Source organism: Suhomyces tanzawaensis (assembly GCF_001661415.1).
Source record: "Suhomyces tanzawaensis NRRL Y-17324 unplaced genomic scaffold CANTAscaffold_6, whole genome shotgun sequence".
NCBI classification, from domain to species: Eukaryota; Fungi; Ascomycota; class Pichiomycetes; order Serinales; family Debaryomycetaceae; genus Suhomyces; species Suhomyces tanzawaensis.
In genome coordinates this window covers 285,190-304,704 of record NW_017963641.1, presented here as the reverse complement: position 1 = coordinate 304,704, position 19,515 = coordinate 285,190, and the positions used below count along the sequence as shown (strand labels likewise).

Genomic DNA, 19,515 nt, shown 5'->3' with positions numbered 1-19,515 from the left:
AACATGGTTAGTCTAGAGACTAAGTAGGTTTAAGTGATAATACATGCTTATCTGGTTGTTCTCAACCTAATATCGGAGTTCAAGAATACAACGCAAACCAAAGAAATAAAAGTGATGAACAAAGTCAACTTGAAAATCGAGTTGTAGCAATGTTTTCCGATTAGGCAAACTAATTCAGATTTGGCTTCATCAACTCCACTCAATGGTGAAGAGTTCGCATCATAGATTTTACCGAAAAGACTGGTAAAATAAAAACTTGGTAAAATTGGCGCTAAGCCAACAATACCCCAATTAGAAGAAAAGTTCTCCATTCCAAACAAGTCACCAACAATCATTGGCATGATACAAAATGTGTATCCATAGAAGAGCCCAGTCAAAAGGGAATCCAATGACAAATCATTAGGTCTGGTAATCTCGAACCCCAATATTTGGGTGAACATTAGGCCAAAACATGGTAGAAATAATAACCGGGTTCTCGATTTCTTAAAAGACTGAGAAATTACATCACCCATAACACCTGACAAGATTCTACCTGCACAGTTTGCTACTGACAACAAACCTACCTGCAATTGTTGATCTCTCTGGATTAATCCCTCTACTTCGGGAGTGAATATTGACCCAGGCTCGAGGTTATTTGCTTCAAAACTGACAATTGCTTTTACCATATATCCCACTGAATAGATGTACATTTGGCCCAACGATGCCAAAGTACCAGTGACCACAAATATCAACCAAAATTTACTGGATTTGACCAATTTCATTCCACTTATTTCCATCGATTCCCTCTCGATCTGCTGATATCCTGGGGATCTGGCAATGGTTACATGTGGAGAAAGTTGAGGAGTACGTTCCGGCTTCAAGCTTGACATTTCTATTGAGTCCGCAGGATGAGGTTTCGTCACCAGAGACTTTGATTCCTGGCTCCAGTCGCAGGATATAACACATGGAGCACAGATGACGAAAATGACAATGGCCGAGTAGGCAAGGAAGCCTAAGAAACCTGAAGTATCCCCCGGGTAGAATATGGAAGCGAGCACTGAGTAGAACATGGCACTCAAGCCATACAATGCTAAAGGTAAGGATGTGGCGACACCACGAATGCTAGGGAAATTGACAGCACAGCATTTCAAACAGGCGGAGTTGATGAATGTAGATCCAGATCCAATTGCAAACACCAAGAATGCCGAGAGCTTGACGCTGCCATATTCGTTATCAAACTGACCCTTCATGCTCAAGTACCCTATAATGATTTGTAGCCCACCAATTACTAGCGCTATCGTATAGCCAGTTTTGTCCACCACGGCACCCGCTACGGGGCCTGTGACTGCCACTCCCAACGTTCCCATTAGTGCTATGGAGGACGCATCCGTCACCGAGTACTTCAAACGATGTGCAAACTGGGGACTGTAGGAGGAGTAGAGATACAACGTTCCGCAAATCAACCCCAAGAATGTGCACGACAAAAGCACAAACACTTTATGGACTACGGGAGAGAGCCATACACCATTTGTCATCTCCAAACTTGTTGAAATCAAAACTATGGACGGATCACTATTGCCTCGGTCCTGAATCTATGAATGGACACGTAACCCTCCGTGTGTCAATTGTATGATGGAACAAAAGTATTGATAGTAAAAGATTCAATGAAGTAAATAATCGTATGATCGGTGTTGTCTAAAATTTTTCGATCATGGTTTGGACCCCGACTTGCTATGAATTGACAAATGTTTTCGTAACTTCTGATCCCGAGAAATTGGCGCGTACAACATCGAAGTCTACAAATACACAATTGCCAGTTAACCTCGGCTTTTTACCTAGAGACAGTTCACGATAGACCCCTTTGCTCCCTCCAGAGATGATTGAACGCTTCCTCTGTACACAGCGTGCTGGCCCTCTCAACTATCACCTCCTCTGTTTCTGGTCTTTCTTCCGCGAGCGGGACGTTGAGGGGTTCTTGGCGAGGGCTCCCAATTGTATACGTTTGGGCTAGGCAAACAAAGTAAATCTTCCCCCGACACTGTGCATGCTATTTATATTACGTAGTGAGGAGTAGACCGGTGTCAGTTATTCTGCAATGACAACTCCGGAATCCCATCGGGATCATCCACCGTGGGGCCGTCGTCTCTACATTTTGCGAGATGGAATGGCAATATTGGTGGATGCCTCCACTGTCTTGAAAGGGCCATTTTTCAGGGGAATATCCGTCGAAAGCACAAACTTCAGAGAACAACTGTGCCTACGTCATTTGGGCCTGTGGTTAACTGGCCCCGAAAACCCTATCTGTATGCAGGTGGTGAGTGGGGGTAGCGCGATAATGATTGCACCGGGAGATAATTACGAACAGTTCCAAGCTGGTCCAGTCCAAGATGCTATCCAAAGAGAAAATTGACCACTTGATTCTAAATTACTTCATCCAAGAAGGCTATCAAGAGGCTGCTATCTCCTTTGCCAAGGAGATCGAGGTGGATTTGTTCCAGGAATCGCCCGTGATTAATCGGTTGAACCTGGTGGGTTTCGACAAAATCGGCAGTCTGGATGAGGATTTCTCATCGATGGTGGAAGACTACTTTGATGGCGATTTGCTGGGTACTAATCGCAAAAGCAATGTCCATGAAAACTCGAAGTTGGTCGCGGGCTATCCCACCATCAAGGAAAGGAAAGAGATCAAGTTACTCATTTTGAAGGGGGAGATAACAGAAGCAATCAAAAAGATCAGTGACAACTTTCCCACCATCTTGGACTCAAACAATTTGCTTCACTTCAAATTGTTGAGATTGAACCTAATCGAAATGATTAGGAATCACAAGCTCCATAACGTAAGCGGTTTGGATGAGGAACGTAAGTTCCTTGATGAAATTCTTACTTTTGTTAGGGAAAACTTGATAAATAAAGTATCTAATTCGTTCAAGTTGTTGAAAGAACTAGAGATCACGATGAGTTTATTATGTTTCAATTTCGATCCCACAATCAAGAACATCGAAGAGCAAAAAGATCTCCCAGAGCAATTGAGAAGCTTGTTTAGTCTCTCCTTGAGAAACCAATGTTACCGATTGGTAAACAAGGAAATTCTCCATCTTTATGAAAGAGATACTGGAACCGATAACGATCAATTGTATAGAGGTCCAAAATTCATTGAGTTTGATCTCAATAAATTCGCTGACGGTGATAATTTGACGGATAATGACGATACTGAAATGAAAGAAGAAGTTGATTACGAGTATAACAAGTCCAACGATAAGAGCATAAACCAATTAATTTCTACAAGTAATGATTCCGAGGAGAATTCCACAAAGGATGAATCACTAGAAGAAGAACTAAACAAGTTACAAAGCTTGTCTTTGGAGTCTAAATTGGAAAGGGTAATAAAGTTATGGACCATTACCGAACAAAGATTGGTAGACTTGAATCTGATTAAAGAAAAACGATACTTGATGAACAAAAATTCTTTATAGGTTTATGTAACAATAATGCAATCAATCACATTGCCGGTTTCAATGTGACACTTCACTAAATATTGAGCATTCTCTTTGGTAGACACTTCATCATTGCAGTTGTTGAAAATAAAGACACTTCTGTGATCTACTTTGCTTGGAAGATATTTTTTAAGAACATCGGAGTTGTTAACTAGCTCTGCAATTCTGTTCCTCAAATGTTCAACATTTGATCCATATTCGGGGTCATCATTCATTTCAAAATCTTCGGGGCTGAATTCAAGGTGGTACTTGATAAACTGTTTCAATTTGAAGATTTCTCTTCCTATATTATCCAGCTTGTTCCACGCAGATAAATTGAATTTTGAACTGTGTTTCAAAGCATAGTATTCTCGTAATTGTACCAAATCATCCTTCTTCACGACGTTCACACGCGTGTAGATATGGGCGCAATGAATTGGTACTTCAGTGAATATGTCTTTTGCATGATATTCCCAAAGATTGAGGTAAATTCCGCTCCAATATATTACTTCATAACTTATGACCGAAACAACTGCAAGGATCAAAACTTCAGTAATGAACTTACTGATAGGAGTGGTTATTAAGTTGGAGGTGTATGCAGTAGATGATAAAATCGTAGTCAAATGATTGTCAGTCCAGATTAGAATATCAAGAAGGTACATTGTGGATGTTGTATACAAAGACCAAGCATTCTAGTTATCGCACCATATCCTGTCCTATATGTCTGTACTGCATATAGTGTGGCCTCGAGAGAAACTACCAGTTAGTAAGAGTAATACCGACACAGTTAATTAGATGCAAGACAAGAGTCTCTGAGTATTACAGTTGGTACAAATTGTTGAAATGAATCCAGGCTACTCAAAAATAGTTTATTTCTAAATTATTCTATTTAGCGTACTTTTTGCTAAAATTACTCAATAGTTTCATGATAGACATCTTAAGAATGGAGTGAAGTTATCTTTCTTGTCAATAATAAGTATGTTTAATGCGTTTTCCATTCCTATTGCAATGAAAACCGCACCATTGTGGTCAAACCGTCGTAAAATGATTAAAAAATAAAGTTTTTAGATGAATTCTTTGCATCTTGATACTCGACATGGGGCACCGTTATGGAGCAAATAATGTTAGTTGACACCTTGTATCAAGTGTCGCGTCCCCTTCTTGCTCACTTGGGGATACATGGATATAAATTACGGTCAAACCGTAATCGATAATTTGGGTAAATATTATTTTTGATGATTTTTGAGCAACATGCGACATTGTTTTGTATTCAAATAATGCTATTGGGAATTTTGATCCCTAAAGCTTGCTGAAAAGGGAAGAACCCTGTTTTTTTGTTTAAACCTAGATAACTAGTATAATATATTGCACAATTTTCCTTAGAATAAGGCAACTTGTCCGAGCGGTTAAGGAGAAAGACTTGAAATCTTTTGGGCTATGCCCGCGCAGGTTCGAGTCCTGCAGTTGTCGTTAATTTTTTTTTTGGTTTGTTATGGTTAAAAGCCACAGTTACCATTGGTACATCAAAATTACCATTTTTTATACCCTACTGGCACTGGTTGAATTGAGACACTTCTCCATCCAACCGTCCGTTAGAAATTGGGCGTAAGCCTGAATTTTGAAAGAGAAAAAGAAATTATCTTACCAGACAGACGAATCGAGCGTTGCGTCGCATTTCGTCTAGCGAGAACAAAAGCTTTCAGAGTTGCATGTGGTTGCCACTATCATTTATCTCAACGGTGAAATAGAGACAAGTACCGAAGTGCTTACTTGCATTAGGGAATTAGACTATTTGGCAGATTGCTACATACTTTTGAAGAAAATAGCATTCTTGCTGTTGGAGGACAGTTGAGACTGAAAATACAGAGAGAGCTGAACACGTATCGACCACCTGAATTCAATTGATCATGGTTAACATTGATCACATTATCAAATATAAAGGTTTCGACCACCTTTTCTACTACACAGGCCCATGGGTATGGTGGCTTCTCGGGATTTACTTGTGTCTCCCTGTAATTGCATACAAGATATTACCCTATTTTAACACGAAGGGAACCTACACAGGTAAGAAGAGAACAATTTCTATCTTCGTATTGGGGGACATAGGCCACTCACCTCGGATGTGCTATCACGCAAGATCATTTTCAAAACTTGACTATTACGTCAATTTGTCGGGGTACGTGGAGACTCAACCACCCGTGGATTTACTCGATGATCCCAATGTTGAAATTCATGATATTGAACCAATTAAGAATAATTCAGATTTACCTTACTTGTTATTTGCATTGCAAAAGTTACTTTTGCAATTATATCAACTTTTTCAACTATGCCTTGACTTCCGTGGATCAGATTTCATCATGATACAAAATCCTCCTTCGATTCCAATTCTATTGGTTGCTATAATTGTGATTAAGATATTCAGCAAGAATACAAAATTGATTATAGACTGGCACAATCTCAATTATACAATTATGAACCTTCGTTATAGAAATTTGAGTCATCCAGTGGTCAAATTGATTAAATTTTACGAAAAATTTCTTGGAAGGTTTGCAGACGTGAACATCACCGTAACTGCACAAATGAAGCAATTTTTAGTTGAGGAGTTTGGTTTCAAAAGGAGCACAATTTTGACTCTTCACGATAGGCCCGCTGAACAGTTCGAACCTTTCGAGAATTTGAATATCACGAAAGAAGAAGTATTCAGAAATCACGAAATTTTTGGAGGAATCGATAATATCAGAGACTACAAAATTTTGGTGACAGCAACTTCATTTACTCCAGATGAGGATTTCAATATTTTGTTAGATGCTTTGGTGAAGTATGACTCAGATGTTGCACTCAAATTGCCTCCTATTCTTTTGATTGTTACTGGAAAGGGACCATTAAAGCAACAATTTTTGGCGAAAGCTCAAAATCTTGGTTTCACCAAAAATATTGTGATAAGGTCAGGTTGGTTGTCATCAGAGGATTATCCAATTATTTTATCAATGGCAGATCTTGCAGTTTCGTTACACACTTCCTCAAGTGGGATTGACTTGCCAATGAAAATTGTTGATTTCTTCGGGTGTGGAGTTCCAGTGGTCTCATTGAATTTTCCCGCTATTGGAGAATTGGTGAAAGACGGCATCAATGGATTGGTGACAGGGGACAACGAAAAAAGTCTTGACCAAGCAGGGGAGATCTATAGATTAATTTCAAAGGCTTTCACTAATCAAGACTTGTTGCGGACACTCAAAGAAGGGGCATTGGTGGAGAGTAAACGAAGATGGGATGACAATTGGAAAGAAGTTATGGGCCAAAGATTCGAGTATGAGAGCTCTTGATCTAGGCCATCAAATGTTCTACCCAGATTTTACCCAAGTCCATGTATATTATCGATGTATCTTATATAATTGCTAGCAATGATTCCCTTAATCCTCTCAAATAACCGTTTGTATTCTCATCTTTCATTCTTTTAGGGGCTTCGTTTTCAGAAGTCCAAAATTGGAAGCCACTGCTCTCATATGAATCTAGCATTGTGTGTTCAGGAATTAGATCCCATTCCTCTTGGACCTGAAGTACATTTCTTGTTAGATATGTCCAGCATTTTGCAGTTTCTATGTGGTTATATCCTCCACCACCTAGTACCAAGATAGGAATTGGAGACAATGCTTGCATTAATTTTTCTACAACCGAAGTGAAACCTTTGATAGTCAAATTCCATTCTCCATGACTATCTGTACCCAAGCCATCACACCCTGATTGAATTACCACTACATCTGGTTTAAACTTCAATACTATAGGTAGAACAATCTCTTCGACAATTTGCATCAAACTCTTATCACTCAAACCCTTTTTCGTTGGTATGTTGTACTTACCTAATGTGGATGACTCTAGCGAACCAGTACCGGGGTAAAACCCTAAGTCATACCGGTGAATAGAACAAGTCAGAACATTCTTGGAAAATTGGTAAGCATTCTCCACCCCATCGCCATGGTGCAAGTCAAGGTCAAGGTAAAATACTTTGCCGAAACTTTTTCGTAGATGCAGAATACCTAAAACAATATCGTTGACGTAGCAGAAGCCAGCAGCCTTTCTCTTGAAGCAATGATGTCTGCCACCATACCAATTAATAACCACATTTTGATGCTTCTCGGATCTCTCTCGTATTAGAGTCTTTGCAGATGCTATAGTTGAAGATGCTACAATTTTAACATATTCCCGCATGAAGGGAAAGGGATAGCAGTCATACAGAAGCCCATATTGCTCACATAAGTCCTGATCGCTGATCTTATCTTCATCTTCAAAGTCGGAGGTATCGGTGTCGCTTGCTTCCGTGTCTATCCCAGCAGGCTTGGTGCCTTTGTATGGGCTAATGATGCTTAAAAGTTCGTCTGTACCTTCAGCTTGAAGATCTAGGTTTGGCCTATTCCGAAAAAGACAATCTATGAAATTGCTATCATGATATGACTCTAGTTCACTTCGATGGATCATAGGAATGCTTATGGTACTTTCACACTTCAAGTGGAGTCCGAACGCCTTGATCAAAGACATCACGAGCGATTGCCTTCCGATATTGGAAGGGAGCAAGTCAACTAGCTTGGCGAACTCATCGCTGGTAATCCAAACTTTTCTCTTCACTTCTGGCTCCGGGCCTGACATGGCTAGAATACTTGGTTAACGGGGAACTGATCCTGTGTTGACCGCGTGAGAGTCCTCTTTGTGTTCTATTTTGAGTCTGTAGGTATTGATCTGGGGAATCATTATCAGATTTAAACAATGCTGCCAATCCTTGATACCTTCCGTTACGAAGAGCTTTGACTCGGATACTTGACTAACATTGTTTACCGCTTCGTGAAATGAGAGCACTTTCTTTATGTGCTCTATTAATAGAAGTCCCCTAGTGCAATTGCCGCTTTTCAATAGAGAAAAAACGTACCCTAAAAAGGCAGATACATCATCCCTATGAGGACCCTGTTGCAGCAAAGAAGTTCTTATCCAATTATCAATGTTAAACTTCATTTGTTCAAAAGTGGCCTCCTTGTTGAGAAAATGAGGTATTGGATTCCGTTTCTCTTGTTGATTTAACCATTTTAAGGTAACGGAATCTGTTGAAGGCATATGCTCCTCATACTTTGCAGCAACCTTGTCCCTCAATGGAACTAGATCAAACTTCTTGATCTTCTTTTTGTATTCTATATCTTTGAGAACTTCTTCTCTTATAGAAGAAGGAAGTTCATTCAAGATTGTATTAGAGTATGAATCAGACTCGTTGTAAGAGTTCTCTTTCGACTGTTTCACTGGCAGTGCTGAAGTTCGTTGTCGTTTTGAAGGGGACTTACTTGGGGATCTATTGGGAGTCTCAATTACTCTGACATATTTGGGAATCGAGTTCGATTGTGAAGGTATTAACTGCTGCAAGAAACCTTTACCTTCCTTGAATTTGCCTCGAGGTTTTATGGGAGACGGTAATCTAGACGGTCCTAAATGACGACGTTCTAATTCACGCTTGATCTCTCTTCTTATATCCCATGGTAATGAATTAAAGACCTCCCAATCAATGTTGGGATCATCCGGTACATCAATTTGCCCTTGGACCGTATCCAGAGATGGCCTTTTCACATTAGGAGCTCCTAAAACTGGAGAACGGATAGGTTTATTAGCATCATTTAGTTCACTTCTGGTATCTTCATTCTTTTCAAGCACAGATGCTGTTGTAAACTGAAGTCTTGATTGTCTGCTTTTCTTGATTGCATCAACATCTTCCAATTTTGTAATTGTTAATGATATACCTCTTAAATCCTTAACCGGGGTATTGATCATTCTATATAACGCCTTAGCCTCAGAACCTATTATACCCCAGTCATTCGTGGCAACTCCGAGTCGGGATGACTTAGAGATAAACTCACAAATACCCATTCCGAGATATTTCTCAGGATTAATAGGTGCACCAGGTGCCCTTTTTGCTAGTCTCAAAGTGAGGTGAGAACCACAAATTCCTAATGAGATTAGTCTGGAATAGAGCTCCTTCGAAATTCTCATCAAGAAGACTTCAACTTGTTCAACAGAATCGAACCGTATCCCAAAATTAACATCAACAGAAATTGATTTCCTCCCCAACAAGGATTCAGGACTACTTGTATCAATTGCGATACTCGTATGATCAATTCCTCTTGCATACTCAAACAATTTGGACCCAGTTTTGGACCCAAATATTTTCATTAACTTCAGCTTGTCAAAATTTAGCAAATCTTCGATAACTGGTTCATCGTTGCTGGACTTATGAAGTTGTGCTAGAAGCTTTTCTTTGATTTTTCGACCGATACCTGGAAGATCTTGCACGCGAGTAGATTTAAGAAATTCTGCAATGTTTTCGTTTAGGATTAGTTGATTATCTGGTTTAGCTTTCTTGAGAGCAAGCTTAGCCAAAAGCACATTATGCGATGCTCCAACACTGACAGTACAACTGGTAAGCTTAAATACATCCGCTCTTATTTTGCGACATAGTTCCACAATGCTTTGAGTTGGATCTTCCGATGGCAAAAGTGCAAATGTTGATATATCCACCAAAGCTTCATCTATCAGAACAGGAAATATAGAATCAAAAATATCGTAAGAGAGTAAATAATTGTAGAACTCATTGGAGTGCTTTTCATATGAATCAAAGTCATAGGGCAATGTTTTGATTTCAGGGCACAAATCTTTTGCACGGCCCATCCACATGCCGTTCCTAACACCATAACTTCTTGCAACATAATTACAGCTGGCAACATCTGAAGTTCTACCACCATGTGTAACAGCAATAGGATCTGTGTTTATATTCAAATTCGGAAAGTTGAGGCAAGATGCTGTTGCAAAAAAACAGTCGAAATCGATATGTAGTATCATCTTCTTTTCCAGTATATTAGTCTTTATTTTCTTTTCTTTTACAATCCTTTTCAAAAATTTCAAGCGAAGATCGGCCTTCCAAGTGCTGAGATGGTGGAGTCTGGAATTAGCAAAGAAATGCTTCAAAAATTCTGGATTCTTAGCATCCATGATTTTGCCATCTTTCGAATTATCTTTGGGAAGGTGCTCGGCAAGATGATTGTCATCACTAGTTTGGCTTAATTCATTTTCAGGCTCATGTTGAGTCATTAGTGGAAGATCATCGTCCAGGCTCTCAGCATCTACTTTTGCTGCAAAATCAAGTCTTTTCTGACCATATTCAATTTCCTCAATCAAGCGGTAATTTTGCCAGTCAAGTAGCCGATTTTTTGAGACAGAGTCTACAATCCATTGTGCCCGCACAACTTTGTAGTTCTTGTACTCAATTCTCTTCCGTGGAGTCAATTTATCACAAATTATATGGGTAGCTGCTCCTTTGTTAGTCAAGTAGCTGATGAATTTCCCCCCATATGAGATAACGAGACGGTGTATCTCATTGATCGAAGGAGTTGTGTGTCCATTCACGTGAATTATACATCCTTCAAAAATAGGTGTCAAATCATCTTGACTCCCTCTTCTTTTCTTGTTCCACCGTACGTATTCTTCGTCAGCTTTCTGTTGCTTGAGATGCTTATTATGAAAGTAAGTGGAGTAATCACCAAACTCGTGGATAATCCCCACGCTATCTTCGTCCGTCAGATCATTCAGATCATCAGAAACGTATGAACCATTTTTAGCAGTCAGACTCTGTTGGACCTCAATCTTCTCATTTAGATTGTCTACTTTGTCTGTATTTAACCCAACATTTAATAGTACTTCATCCAATCCGTCATTGAAGGGATCAGAGCTCAACAGGCTAATTAAATGGTTGGATGAGTTGAGAGGAGTTGAGATCCCCTTTGGGGCAGGCAACTCAAAGGAATCAGACTTCTTGTAATTATCTTGCAGAAGTTGGACCTGTTTGACGTGTGATATGAACAGCTCATTATCTAGTGACCTGAGAAAGCTCCTATATTCTATCAGTTTATCTAGTAACGCATTTTCGTCTTGATCTGCCATCTAGGGCGCATCCATTATGGTTTGCAGCTGAAGCGTGCATTTTTGCCTCTATCATGAGGTGTGGTCGTGTACTAATCACATGGAAAGTGATTCCAGCCGATCAAAACATAAATCGTGTCTTCTAACTGACTACAATAAACCAAAGATGGTACGTACAACATACGAGCAATGCACATTGGTCTTCTGTACCGTGTTGTGAAATGAGAAGTGAAGTGAAATGAGGAATGGAGATCTATATATTAGCCGGTTAGTTAATTGATACCATTCTAAATTTGGAAATACCATTAGGCGAGAATGACCGCAAGAATCTTTACAATAACAATCAACACGGGAAATTCAAATCTTGCTCGTATTCGTTTCTTCCTTTTCACCATCAACTATGTTTAATACTAACACCAAGGCTGAAAAATTATCCGAAAAGCAAATCGCCGAGTTCAAAGAAGCATTCTCTTTGTTTGACAAGGATAGCGATGGAAAGATCACAACCAAGGAATTGGGTACCGTCATGAGATCTTTGGGTCAAAACCCATCTGAAAGTGAACTTACTGACATGATAAACGAAGTTGATGTCAACAGTGATGGATCTATTGACTTCCCAGAATTCTTGACCATGATGGCCAGAAAGATGAAGGATACCGACTCTGAAGCTGAAATTGCTGAAGCTTTCAAGGTGTTCGACAGAAACGGAGATGGTAAAATCAGTGCTGCTGAATTAAGACATGTGTTGACTTCCATTGGAGAAAAGTTATCCGACGCTGATGTTGATCAAATGATCAAGGAAGCCGATACAAACAACGATGGAGAAATTGACATCCAAGAGTTCACCCAATTGTTAGCTGCCAAGTAAGTTTTAGGTCATCTTCATAATGTTCCATCATCTCACAATCCTACCTTATGACTAGCTCGTTAGTTTTGTTTATATGCTAATTTATATCTTCAGTAATACCAGAGTAAAGTGATCCATTTTGAAGGTATAGAGCGAGATTTAAAATTGTCCTCACCAATCTTTGCTATAAATGTAATTCTGTAGGCTCCTCAATTTTTGTTTGTGATTTTGAGACTCCATGGTGGTAGACCATAAAGATAAAAGGACTCAACCTAGAGACAGCAGACAAAAGAGAAGTGAGAATGATCAATCGGATGGTTTAGAGACAGATGCTCAAGTCCCAACTAGTAGAAGGAATAGCCAGCAGAGAGGCGGTGGGTGGAGCAGGGGTAGAGGCAACAGGATGGAGAGAGGAGGAACATGGTCCCCAAGGGGCCGGGAAAGTCATCGAGATAGATCATCTAATTCCAATGAAAAGACATCAACAAGGCCCCCCATCGGCTTATTCACTGAGAACTCAGATGAACTTTCTGAGAAAAGGAGGGCCAGATTTTCTAACATGGAGGGTAACCGTTCTAACACTTATGGATACGTCAGTAGAGGAGAGGACTCACGCTTACAAAAGAGTGCCAAGGAAAGAGAAGACTTCTTCAATCAGATACTACAGCAATTCATCAAATATTGTGACTCTACATCGGTCTCATCCTTAGCGCTGAGTCTTCCGATGCTTGTAAAAGATACAGATGTTCAAGAGTTAAGCTCTAATGGTGATTCTGGTAAAGAGACTGCGGATGTCGACTCTATACTTAGGTCCCTCAGGAAGTTGAGAGAAGCTCTCTTGCATCTACCTGCCAATGCATTTACCAAGAAAGTGTACTTATTCTCAATTAGGGTGAGCACTATGGTCGGCCATTACCATACATATTTGCCTAGTATAATGTTTCTACTTGATCTGGAATTGTTGGACAGGGACGAGATAATTGAAATATCCACTCTATTGATAATCCATTTATCACATTTCAACAATGACAACACCAATGCTCTAGCTTATTATTTCAAGTACACCCCAGGCGTGGAGGTATTACTGATGTTGAAGTGTTGGATTCATAAAGACTATTACAACTGGATTAGATTTTATAACAAAGAATCCGATACTTCAAGATTTAGGTTAATGCAATACGGTTTGTCAGAAATGGTACGAACCATGATACAGAGAATTGGTAGTTCTTTCTACAACTACGATTTGCAGGATTTGGAGGCGAGTCTTCCAAATGGATTGGACTGGCAGTCTTTGGTGCGGGAATATGATGTTAAATGGAAGCATGAGGCCACTAATATTGTCATTAGGGAACGGAGGCGATGAATTGTGGCGTGAATGTTAAGGATATAGAGATTACGTATGTAGCACTCTGGTCGCTAAAATAGTATGGTCTTAAATAGTTGGGCCCATAAACACTCTAGAATTTATATAGTGAACGCGCGCACACTGCTTATGTGGTCTTTTTTTAAAACAGTACCAGAACTTCGATCAATTTACTGGAGAGTGAACTCATATACAGATATAAGCACCCTAATCGCTTGAGAGTGCGTGCAATCTAAACTTAAGTCATACATCGTTATACAACCATCCAGTTCAATCTATTTTCAGCATACTATGGAAAAGTTACCAGATCCAATCAGGATTGATGATGTTACGTCAGGAAAGATAGACCCCACTTTGATATATAATGAGTTGGACCGCTTGAAGCTAGAGATTAACATCTTGAGGAATGATATGTCTCTATTTGTAAAAGCTCTTGCTACCATCCCACAAAATCAAAGCCAACAAGAATACTATACGGTTGTCTTGCTGAGACTAAAGACAGTACAAAATAGCATCAAAGAATACTGCATTCAATACAATAAGTTACTACCTATAATCAACCTTGCCCAGATAAAATTGGGACATGAGGTGGAAATCCTTAATCAAAATGGTTCACAAGGCTCCGCCAACAGTCCAAGCAAGACTGTCGGTGCAAAGACCAAAAGAAGCAACTCTAATGGTAAGATAACACAGGCTGGTTTCAAGGCTGGTAACATCAAGGCTAAGTAGGGTCAATATTTTTATGCTAGCATAGCATATTAGCGAAGGGTTATGTTGGTTTCATTTTCCGGGGTATAACCAACATTCATATGGGGTACCCCAGTTTTCGATTTTTGGTACTGAGTCAGCTATACAGTAGTTCAAAGTAGTAATTCTACAAATCAAATAGTTTCCTGGTAGCATTTTAGGTAAACACTCTGAACGCCAACATGTTCAAATGTGGAGTTGCCTCAATTTCGATTTCTCTACGATTTTTCGAATCCAATTTACATCAGTTCTTATAAAAAAGTGCCTATTACACTATCATCGGTAGCACCGTATATCATTGATGTGCTTCACTTGGGACTTGCAGCGTCATAACTCTTGCTGTCTGTAATTCGTGATATCTCATCGTGGGGTTACCCTGAACTGACTCATTTCGCTGGTCTATATAATTGTTCAGTACGTCCGCGAAATATTCAAAAGATATCACGTTGAAAAGTTCATAAACTGTCCATATCAGAATATGTCTGCAGCATTAAAAGAAACATTCGAGAGGTGTAAGAGAGAGAAGCGTAATGCTTTGATCAACTTCATTACCGCAGGTTACCCCACTGTTGAAGACACCTTGCCAATCTTGGAAGGTATGCAAAGAGGAGGTGTCGATATTGTTGAATTAGGTGTTCCTTTTACTGACCCTATCGCTGATGGTCCAACTATCCAAGTTTCCAATAATGTCGCCTTGAGTAATGGCGTGGATGTTATCAAATGTTTAGAATTAGTGACAAAAGCTAGAGCCCAAGGTATTACCATTCCAATCATCTTGATGGGTTACTACAACCCAATGTTGACTTATGGGGAGGAAAAAATGATTGAAGATGCTGCTAAAGCTGGAGCTGATGGTTTCATTGTCGTTGATTTGCCACCTGAGGAAGCTTTGAAGTTCAGATCGACTTGTACTAAGCACGGGTTATCATACGTTCCTTTGGTTGCTCCAGCTACAACCAACGAGAGATTGGAGATTTTAGGTAAGATTGCAGACTCATTTATATATGTGGTCTCAAGAATGGCCCCAACTGGTTCCTTGGCAGTAATTGAACTGGGTATTGGAGAGTTATGCGCCAGAGTTAAGAAGTATGTGCCCGATACCCCTATTGCCGTTGGTTTCGGGGTTTCTACTAGAGAACACTTTTTGAACGTGGGTGAATCCGCTGATGGTGTTGTTATTGGTTCAAAGCTCATTACCACTGTCGGCGATGCTAAAGAGGGTGAAAGAGGCGAAGCTGCCTTCAAGTTTGTTAGATCCATTTTGGGAGAAGATTACGCTGGTAAGGCCCCAGAGAGAGATACGAAATCAAATTTATCCAACTTGGTCAAAACTGACGAACCTGACTTTAACGAATCTCACAAATATGAACCAAGATTTGGGGACTTTGGGGGTCAATATGTCCCAGAGGCTTTACACACTTGTTTAGCTGAATTGGAAAGAGGGTTTGAAAGTGCTGTTGCTGATGAACTGTTCTGGCAAGAGTTCAGATCCTTATACTCATATATCGGAAGACCTTCATCTTTCCACAAGGCTGAAAGATTAACTGAACATGCTGGTGGTGCCCAGATCTGGTTGAAGAGAGAAGACTTGAACCACACCGGTTCTCATAAGATCAATAATGCATTGGCCCAAGTATTAATTGCCAAAAGATTGGGTAAAACTAAAATTATTGCCGAAACTGGTGCAGGTCAACATGGTGTCGCCACTGCTACTGCCTGTGCCAAATTTGGATTGGAATGTACCGTTTTCATGGGTGCTGAAGATGTTAGACGTCAAGCCTTAAATGTCTTCAGAATGAGAATTTTAGGTGCCAAAGTTGTTGCCGTTACTAACGGTACACAAACTTTGAGAGATGCAACTTCCGAAGCCTTCAGATTCTGGGTCTCCCACTTACAAACTACCCATTACGTTGTTGGATCTGCTATCGGTCCTCATCCTTATCCTACTTTGGTGAGAACTTTCCAAAGTGTCATTGGTAATGAGGCTAAAGAGCAATTCAAGGAATTGAACAACGGTAAGTTGCCTAACTATGTCGTTGCTTGTGTTGGTGGTGGCTCTAACTCCACTGGGTTATTCTCTCCATTCGAACATGACACTGAAGTTCAAATGATTGGAGTCGAAGCTGCTGGTGATGGGTTGGACACTGAACGTCATTCAGCAACCTTGTCCAAAGGTATTCCAGGTGTTTTCCATGGTGTCAAAACCTATGTGTTGCAAAACTATGATGGTCAAGTCCAAGACACTCATTCTATCTCGGCTGGTTTGGATTACCCAGGTGTTGGTCCTGAGTTAGCATACTGGAAGAGCACTGGACGTGCCAAATTCATTGCTGCTACTGATGCGCAAGCCTTACACGGTTTCAGATTATTGTCACAGTTGGAAGGTATCATTCCAGCCTTGGAATCATCTCACGCAATTTATGGAGCAGTTGAATTGGCCAAGACTTTACCAAAGGAAGAACATATCATTATCAATGTTTCTGGAAGAGGTGATAAGGATGTGCAATCAGTCGCTGAAGTATTACCAAAATTGGGTGATTCGATTAACTGGGATTTAAGATTTGAAGACGATCCTTCGAAGTAAGCGTGAATTTATACGTTATATATAGTGGACTAAATAGTTGCAGGCATTTTCATCATCAATATCACTGTAGAAGACCAACCTAAGAAGTTCTTTGCTCCTTGCGAGCTTCCTGTTTCATCATTATACTGTTCCCAAACATAACCAGTTTCTTCCCACTTATCGACTATATTGTTGACCAAATTTAATCTTAATTGCTCGTATGCTGTTGATAACTTGTCCTTGAGCTCCTGGTCACTAGATCTAAGTAGCCTAGACTTGTAGTGATACATACTATCCAAAATAAGATAGTTTATATTGATCCAAATCGGAGACCTCCAATAGTCTTCACCCGTTTTGTAGTATTCATCTGACTTGGATAATGATCTGATACCAAAATCAGTCCAAAGTTGCTCGGGATCCGATATCAGATCAACAATATGTGTAAGCTTTTCCGTGTCATTGCTGGGGATCATTTTAGTTAAGAATGGGAATAAAGAAACGTATCCCTTCGAACAGAAATAGATATTTTCATCATCATCGTCCACAGACACATCACAGTATGTTTTTTCTTCCTCAGACCAGTGAAGATGCTCAATATTCTGAATGATGTCCAGTTCGATATTTTGATAATGATGGAAATCTTCCGTAAAGCCAGATACTTCTGCGATGTATTTCATCGATCTAGTCATGACCCCAATCCAAGACAACAAATCCACATTCAACTCCGCAACGTCTGCAGGAAGTACTCTAGGATAGTCGTCAAGACCACTGGCGAGGGAATGTGTCAATGTCCTACCCCTCCATCTATAACCCTCTCTATTATCACCTCTATTAAACTCTGCAATATAGCCTTGTTGAGACTTACGAAAGTTTTCATAATATGCTTTTAATTTTGGATACAATTCTTTCGTGTAACTCTTTAAGAGTTCTTGGTTAGACACGAGTGTCAGACCAAGAACCCTCGCATCTTCAAACGAGCCCGAGTCCTCCACCTTTGATGGATCAAGAATGTCCATCTCATTGTTTTGCACACTTTCTAACAAGAACGTAAATGCAAGCATTAATGTTGGAGGGTTAACAATCTCCGGACTTTGCGTTATAAATTGTTCAGGTACTCTTGACCTCAGTTCTGGTCCCAAAATTTGCTCCCGTGCGATCCACCCATTATCGTCAATCAACTTAAACCAGGATTTCATTATATCCAATGCTAAATCTGAATCGTAGTCCAACAAAGGCAATAAGTGAAAGCCTTCATCCCATAAGAAACCCCTAGGGAAAAAGGGTCTGGAAGGAACCAATGTAAATAACTCTCGAGGGCCTTCCAAGGTTCCATGCAATTCGTAAGACTCAAAGGAATCTTCATCAAAAACAGTTTCTCTATCAACTAATTGATCACCGTAAAAGTATGATAATCCACCTAGTAAGCCAGAAATGATTTCCTTTGCGAATAAATCGTGCTTCTTCGAGTTGTTAAATGGTGCACTCAATGGGAACGAGCTTTTGAACTTCTCATTAAACTCCTTCTTTGCAGATTTAACTTTGGACCTAATATTCTCAGAAGTTATTTGTTCGGTTGCCGGAGTTAGCGAACTCTTGAAGAAAATGTCAAATTCAGCCCTACCCTCGTATGTTTTTTGAACGAAGTGAAGATTACCCTCAAAATCCTGGAGATCCCTTAGTAAGTAAGATTGCTCAGGAGGAAAATACTCCAAAGTCTCATACCTCTCAATCAAATCTTTCACAGATTCTTGCAACAAGGTCATGAAGATATCCTTTGCTCTCCAAACATTATCATCAGGAACTACTAGAGAGAGGTGGTGGGTCTTAGTTGGATCAGTAGTAGGATCTAATAACCGGGAAACTTCTGGATGCTTGTTCGTAGAAGGTCCATCAGTTATCTCTACTTCGAATAGTCCCAATTCTTCTGATACACCCAGTATCTTCACTGTCTCGTCATATCCCCTCGAATCTTTCGGATTGTCTAACTTTATGTGGCCAGTCCTTTCAGTGACACCATTCTCGTTTCTCTCTCCTTCGAGGCCGGAATACCACACAAATGAAATCTTGGAAGATTCAAATCCCTTATGAGGCTTTGATTTCACAGTTACTCCCCAAGATTTACCATCGCTACTTTTGACAAAATCAATTACTAATGTAACGTGGTTCTCCAAATCATCAATTACTTGTCTTCCTCCAGTTCTAGGATCATAACTTATCCAATTTGCCTTCCGCATGTTGTCAGCTTGTTCATAAGAATGTTTTATGTTTGCCACACCTTCGTAGTCATTAACGCTAAACCACATGAGTCCTGAAAGCAATGATTTTGGAATCCTTGGCCGGATACCAAAATATAAACCAGATCTATAAGGGCCCCATAATAAAGACTCGTCTGAAAGTTTCTCATACGATTGAGCTAAGGAATCTGAATCGTGGTCATCTTCGTACAAGTCGAACTTAACTTGCAGTGCCATACAAATTGACAAAAGAGCAATCCATTTTATGATAAAACTCGTGTACATTGCTTAGCAGCTTCGTCTGAAACACAACTCAGACAATTGTACCTGGTATTTGTCGTTCTTAAGGCTTGTACTGTAAATCA

General features: G+C 39.9%; 11 protein-coding genes and 1 non-coding gene across 12 annotated transcripts; 7 read left to right on the top strand and 5 right to left on the bottom strand.

Annotated features, from left to right (window-relative positions):
* Positions 1–47: 47 nt before the first annotated feature.
* On the bottom strand, positions 48–1,514 carry CANTADRAFT_101696 (uncharacterized protein; the record flags this gene model as incomplete). The annotated part of the gene is made up of 1 exon (XM_020206153.1): positions 48–1,514. One exon carries the CDS (start codon positions 1,512–1,514, stop codon positions 48–50), a length of 1,467 nt encoding a protein of 488 aa, XP_020062937.1.
* Positions 1,515–2,326: 812 nt separating this feature from the next.
* Positions 2,327–3,542, top strand: CANTADRAFT_26855 (glucose-induced degradation complex subunit). Its single transcript, XM_020207911.1, has one exon. The coding sequence runs from the start codon at positions 2,367–2,369 to the stop codon at positions 3,450–3,452; it is 1,086 nt and encodes a 361-aa protein (XP_020062936.1). The 5' UTR covers positions 2,327–2,366; the 3' UTR covers positions 3,453–3,542.
* CANTADRAFT_91270 (uncharacterized protein) lies at positions 3,455–4,114 on the bottom strand (the record flags this gene model as incomplete). Its single annotated transcript, XM_020211795.1, has 1 exon — positions 3,455–4,114. The coding sequence occupies one exon, from the start codon at positions 4,112–4,114 to the stop codon at positions 3,455–3,457; it is 660 nt and encodes a 219-aa protein (XP_020062935.1).
* Positions 4,115–4,840: 726 nt separating this feature from the next.
* CANTADRAFT_t209 lies at positions 4,841–4,922 on the top strand. The gene has a single exon. It is a non-coding gene; the product is annotated as a tRNA-Ser (tRNA).
* A 437-nt stretch (positions 4,923–5,359) lies between these two features.
* Positions 5,360–6,775, top strand: ALG1 (chitobiosyldiphosphodolichol beta-1,4 mannosyltransferase; the record flags this gene model as incomplete). The annotated part of the gene is made up of 1 exon (XM_020206888.1): positions 5,360–6,775. One exon carries the CDS (start codon positions 5,360–5,362, stop codon positions 6,773–6,775), a length of 1,416 nt encoding a protein of 471 aa, XP_020062934.1.
* A 61-nt stretch (positions 6,776–6,836) lies between these two features.
* HOS1 (histone deacetylase) lies at positions 6,837–8,093 on the bottom strand (the record flags this gene model as incomplete). The annotated part of the gene is made up of 2 exons (XM_020210368.1): positions 6,837–7,732; positions 7,832–8,093. The coding sequence occupies 2 exons, from the start codon at positions 8,091–8,093 to the stop codon at positions 6,837–6,839; spliced, it is 1,158 nt and encodes a 385-aa protein (XP_020062933.1).
* A 78-nt stretch (positions 8,094–8,171) lies between these two features.
* Positions 8,172–11,399, bottom strand: CANTADRAFT_42718 (deoxycytidyl transferase; the record flags this gene model as incomplete). The annotated part of the gene is made up of 2 exons (XM_020208921.1): positions 8,172–11,114; positions 11,163–11,399. Coding segments are annotated over 2 exons (3,180 nt in total), but the record flags the coding sequence as incomplete, so codon positions are not given.
* Positions 11,400–11,796: 397 nt separating this feature from the next.
* CMD1 (calmodulin) lies at positions 11,797–12,264 on the top strand (the record flags this gene model as incomplete). The annotated part of the gene is made up of 1 exon (XM_020210280.1): positions 11,797–12,264. One exon carries the CDS (start codon positions 11,797–11,799, stop codon positions 12,262–12,264), a length of 468 nt encoding a protein of 155 aa, XP_020062931.1.
* Positions 12,265–12,646: 382 nt separating this feature from the next.
* CANTADRAFT_54033 (uncharacterized protein) lies at positions 12,647–13,606 on the top strand (the record flags this gene model as incomplete). The annotated part of the gene is made up of 1 exon (XM_020210277.1): positions 12,647–13,606. One exon carries the CDS (start codon positions 12,647–12,649, stop codon positions 13,604–13,606), a length of 960 nt encoding a protein of 319 aa, XP_020062930.1.
* Positions 13,607–13,897: 291 nt separating this feature from the next.
* MED3 (Med3p) lies at positions 13,898–14,335 on the top strand (the record flags this gene model as incomplete). The annotated part of the gene is made up of 1 exon (XM_020210273.1): positions 13,898–14,335. The coding sequence occupies one exon, from the start codon at positions 13,898–13,900 to the stop codon at positions 14,333–14,335; it is 438 nt and encodes a 145-aa protein (XP_020062929.1).
* A 496-nt stretch (positions 14,336–14,831) lies between these two features.
* On the top strand, positions 14,832–16,937 carry TRP5 (tryptophan synthase; the record flags this gene model as incomplete). Its single annotated transcript, XM_020210275.1, has 1 exon — positions 14,832–16,937. The coding sequence occupies one exon, from the start codon at positions 14,832–14,834 to the stop codon at positions 16,935–16,937; it is 2,106 nt and encodes a 701-aa protein (XP_020062928.1).
* A 29-nt stretch (positions 16,938–16,966) lies between these two features.
* Positions 16,967–19,387, bottom strand: CWH41 (Cwh41p; the record flags this gene model as incomplete). Its single annotated transcript, XM_020211794.1, has 1 exon — positions 16,967–19,387. One exon carries the CDS (start codon positions 19,385–19,387, stop codon positions 16,967–16,969), a length of 2,421 nt encoding a protein of 806 aa, XP_020062927.1.
* Between the last annotated feature and the right edge of the window lie 128 nt (positions 19,388–19,515).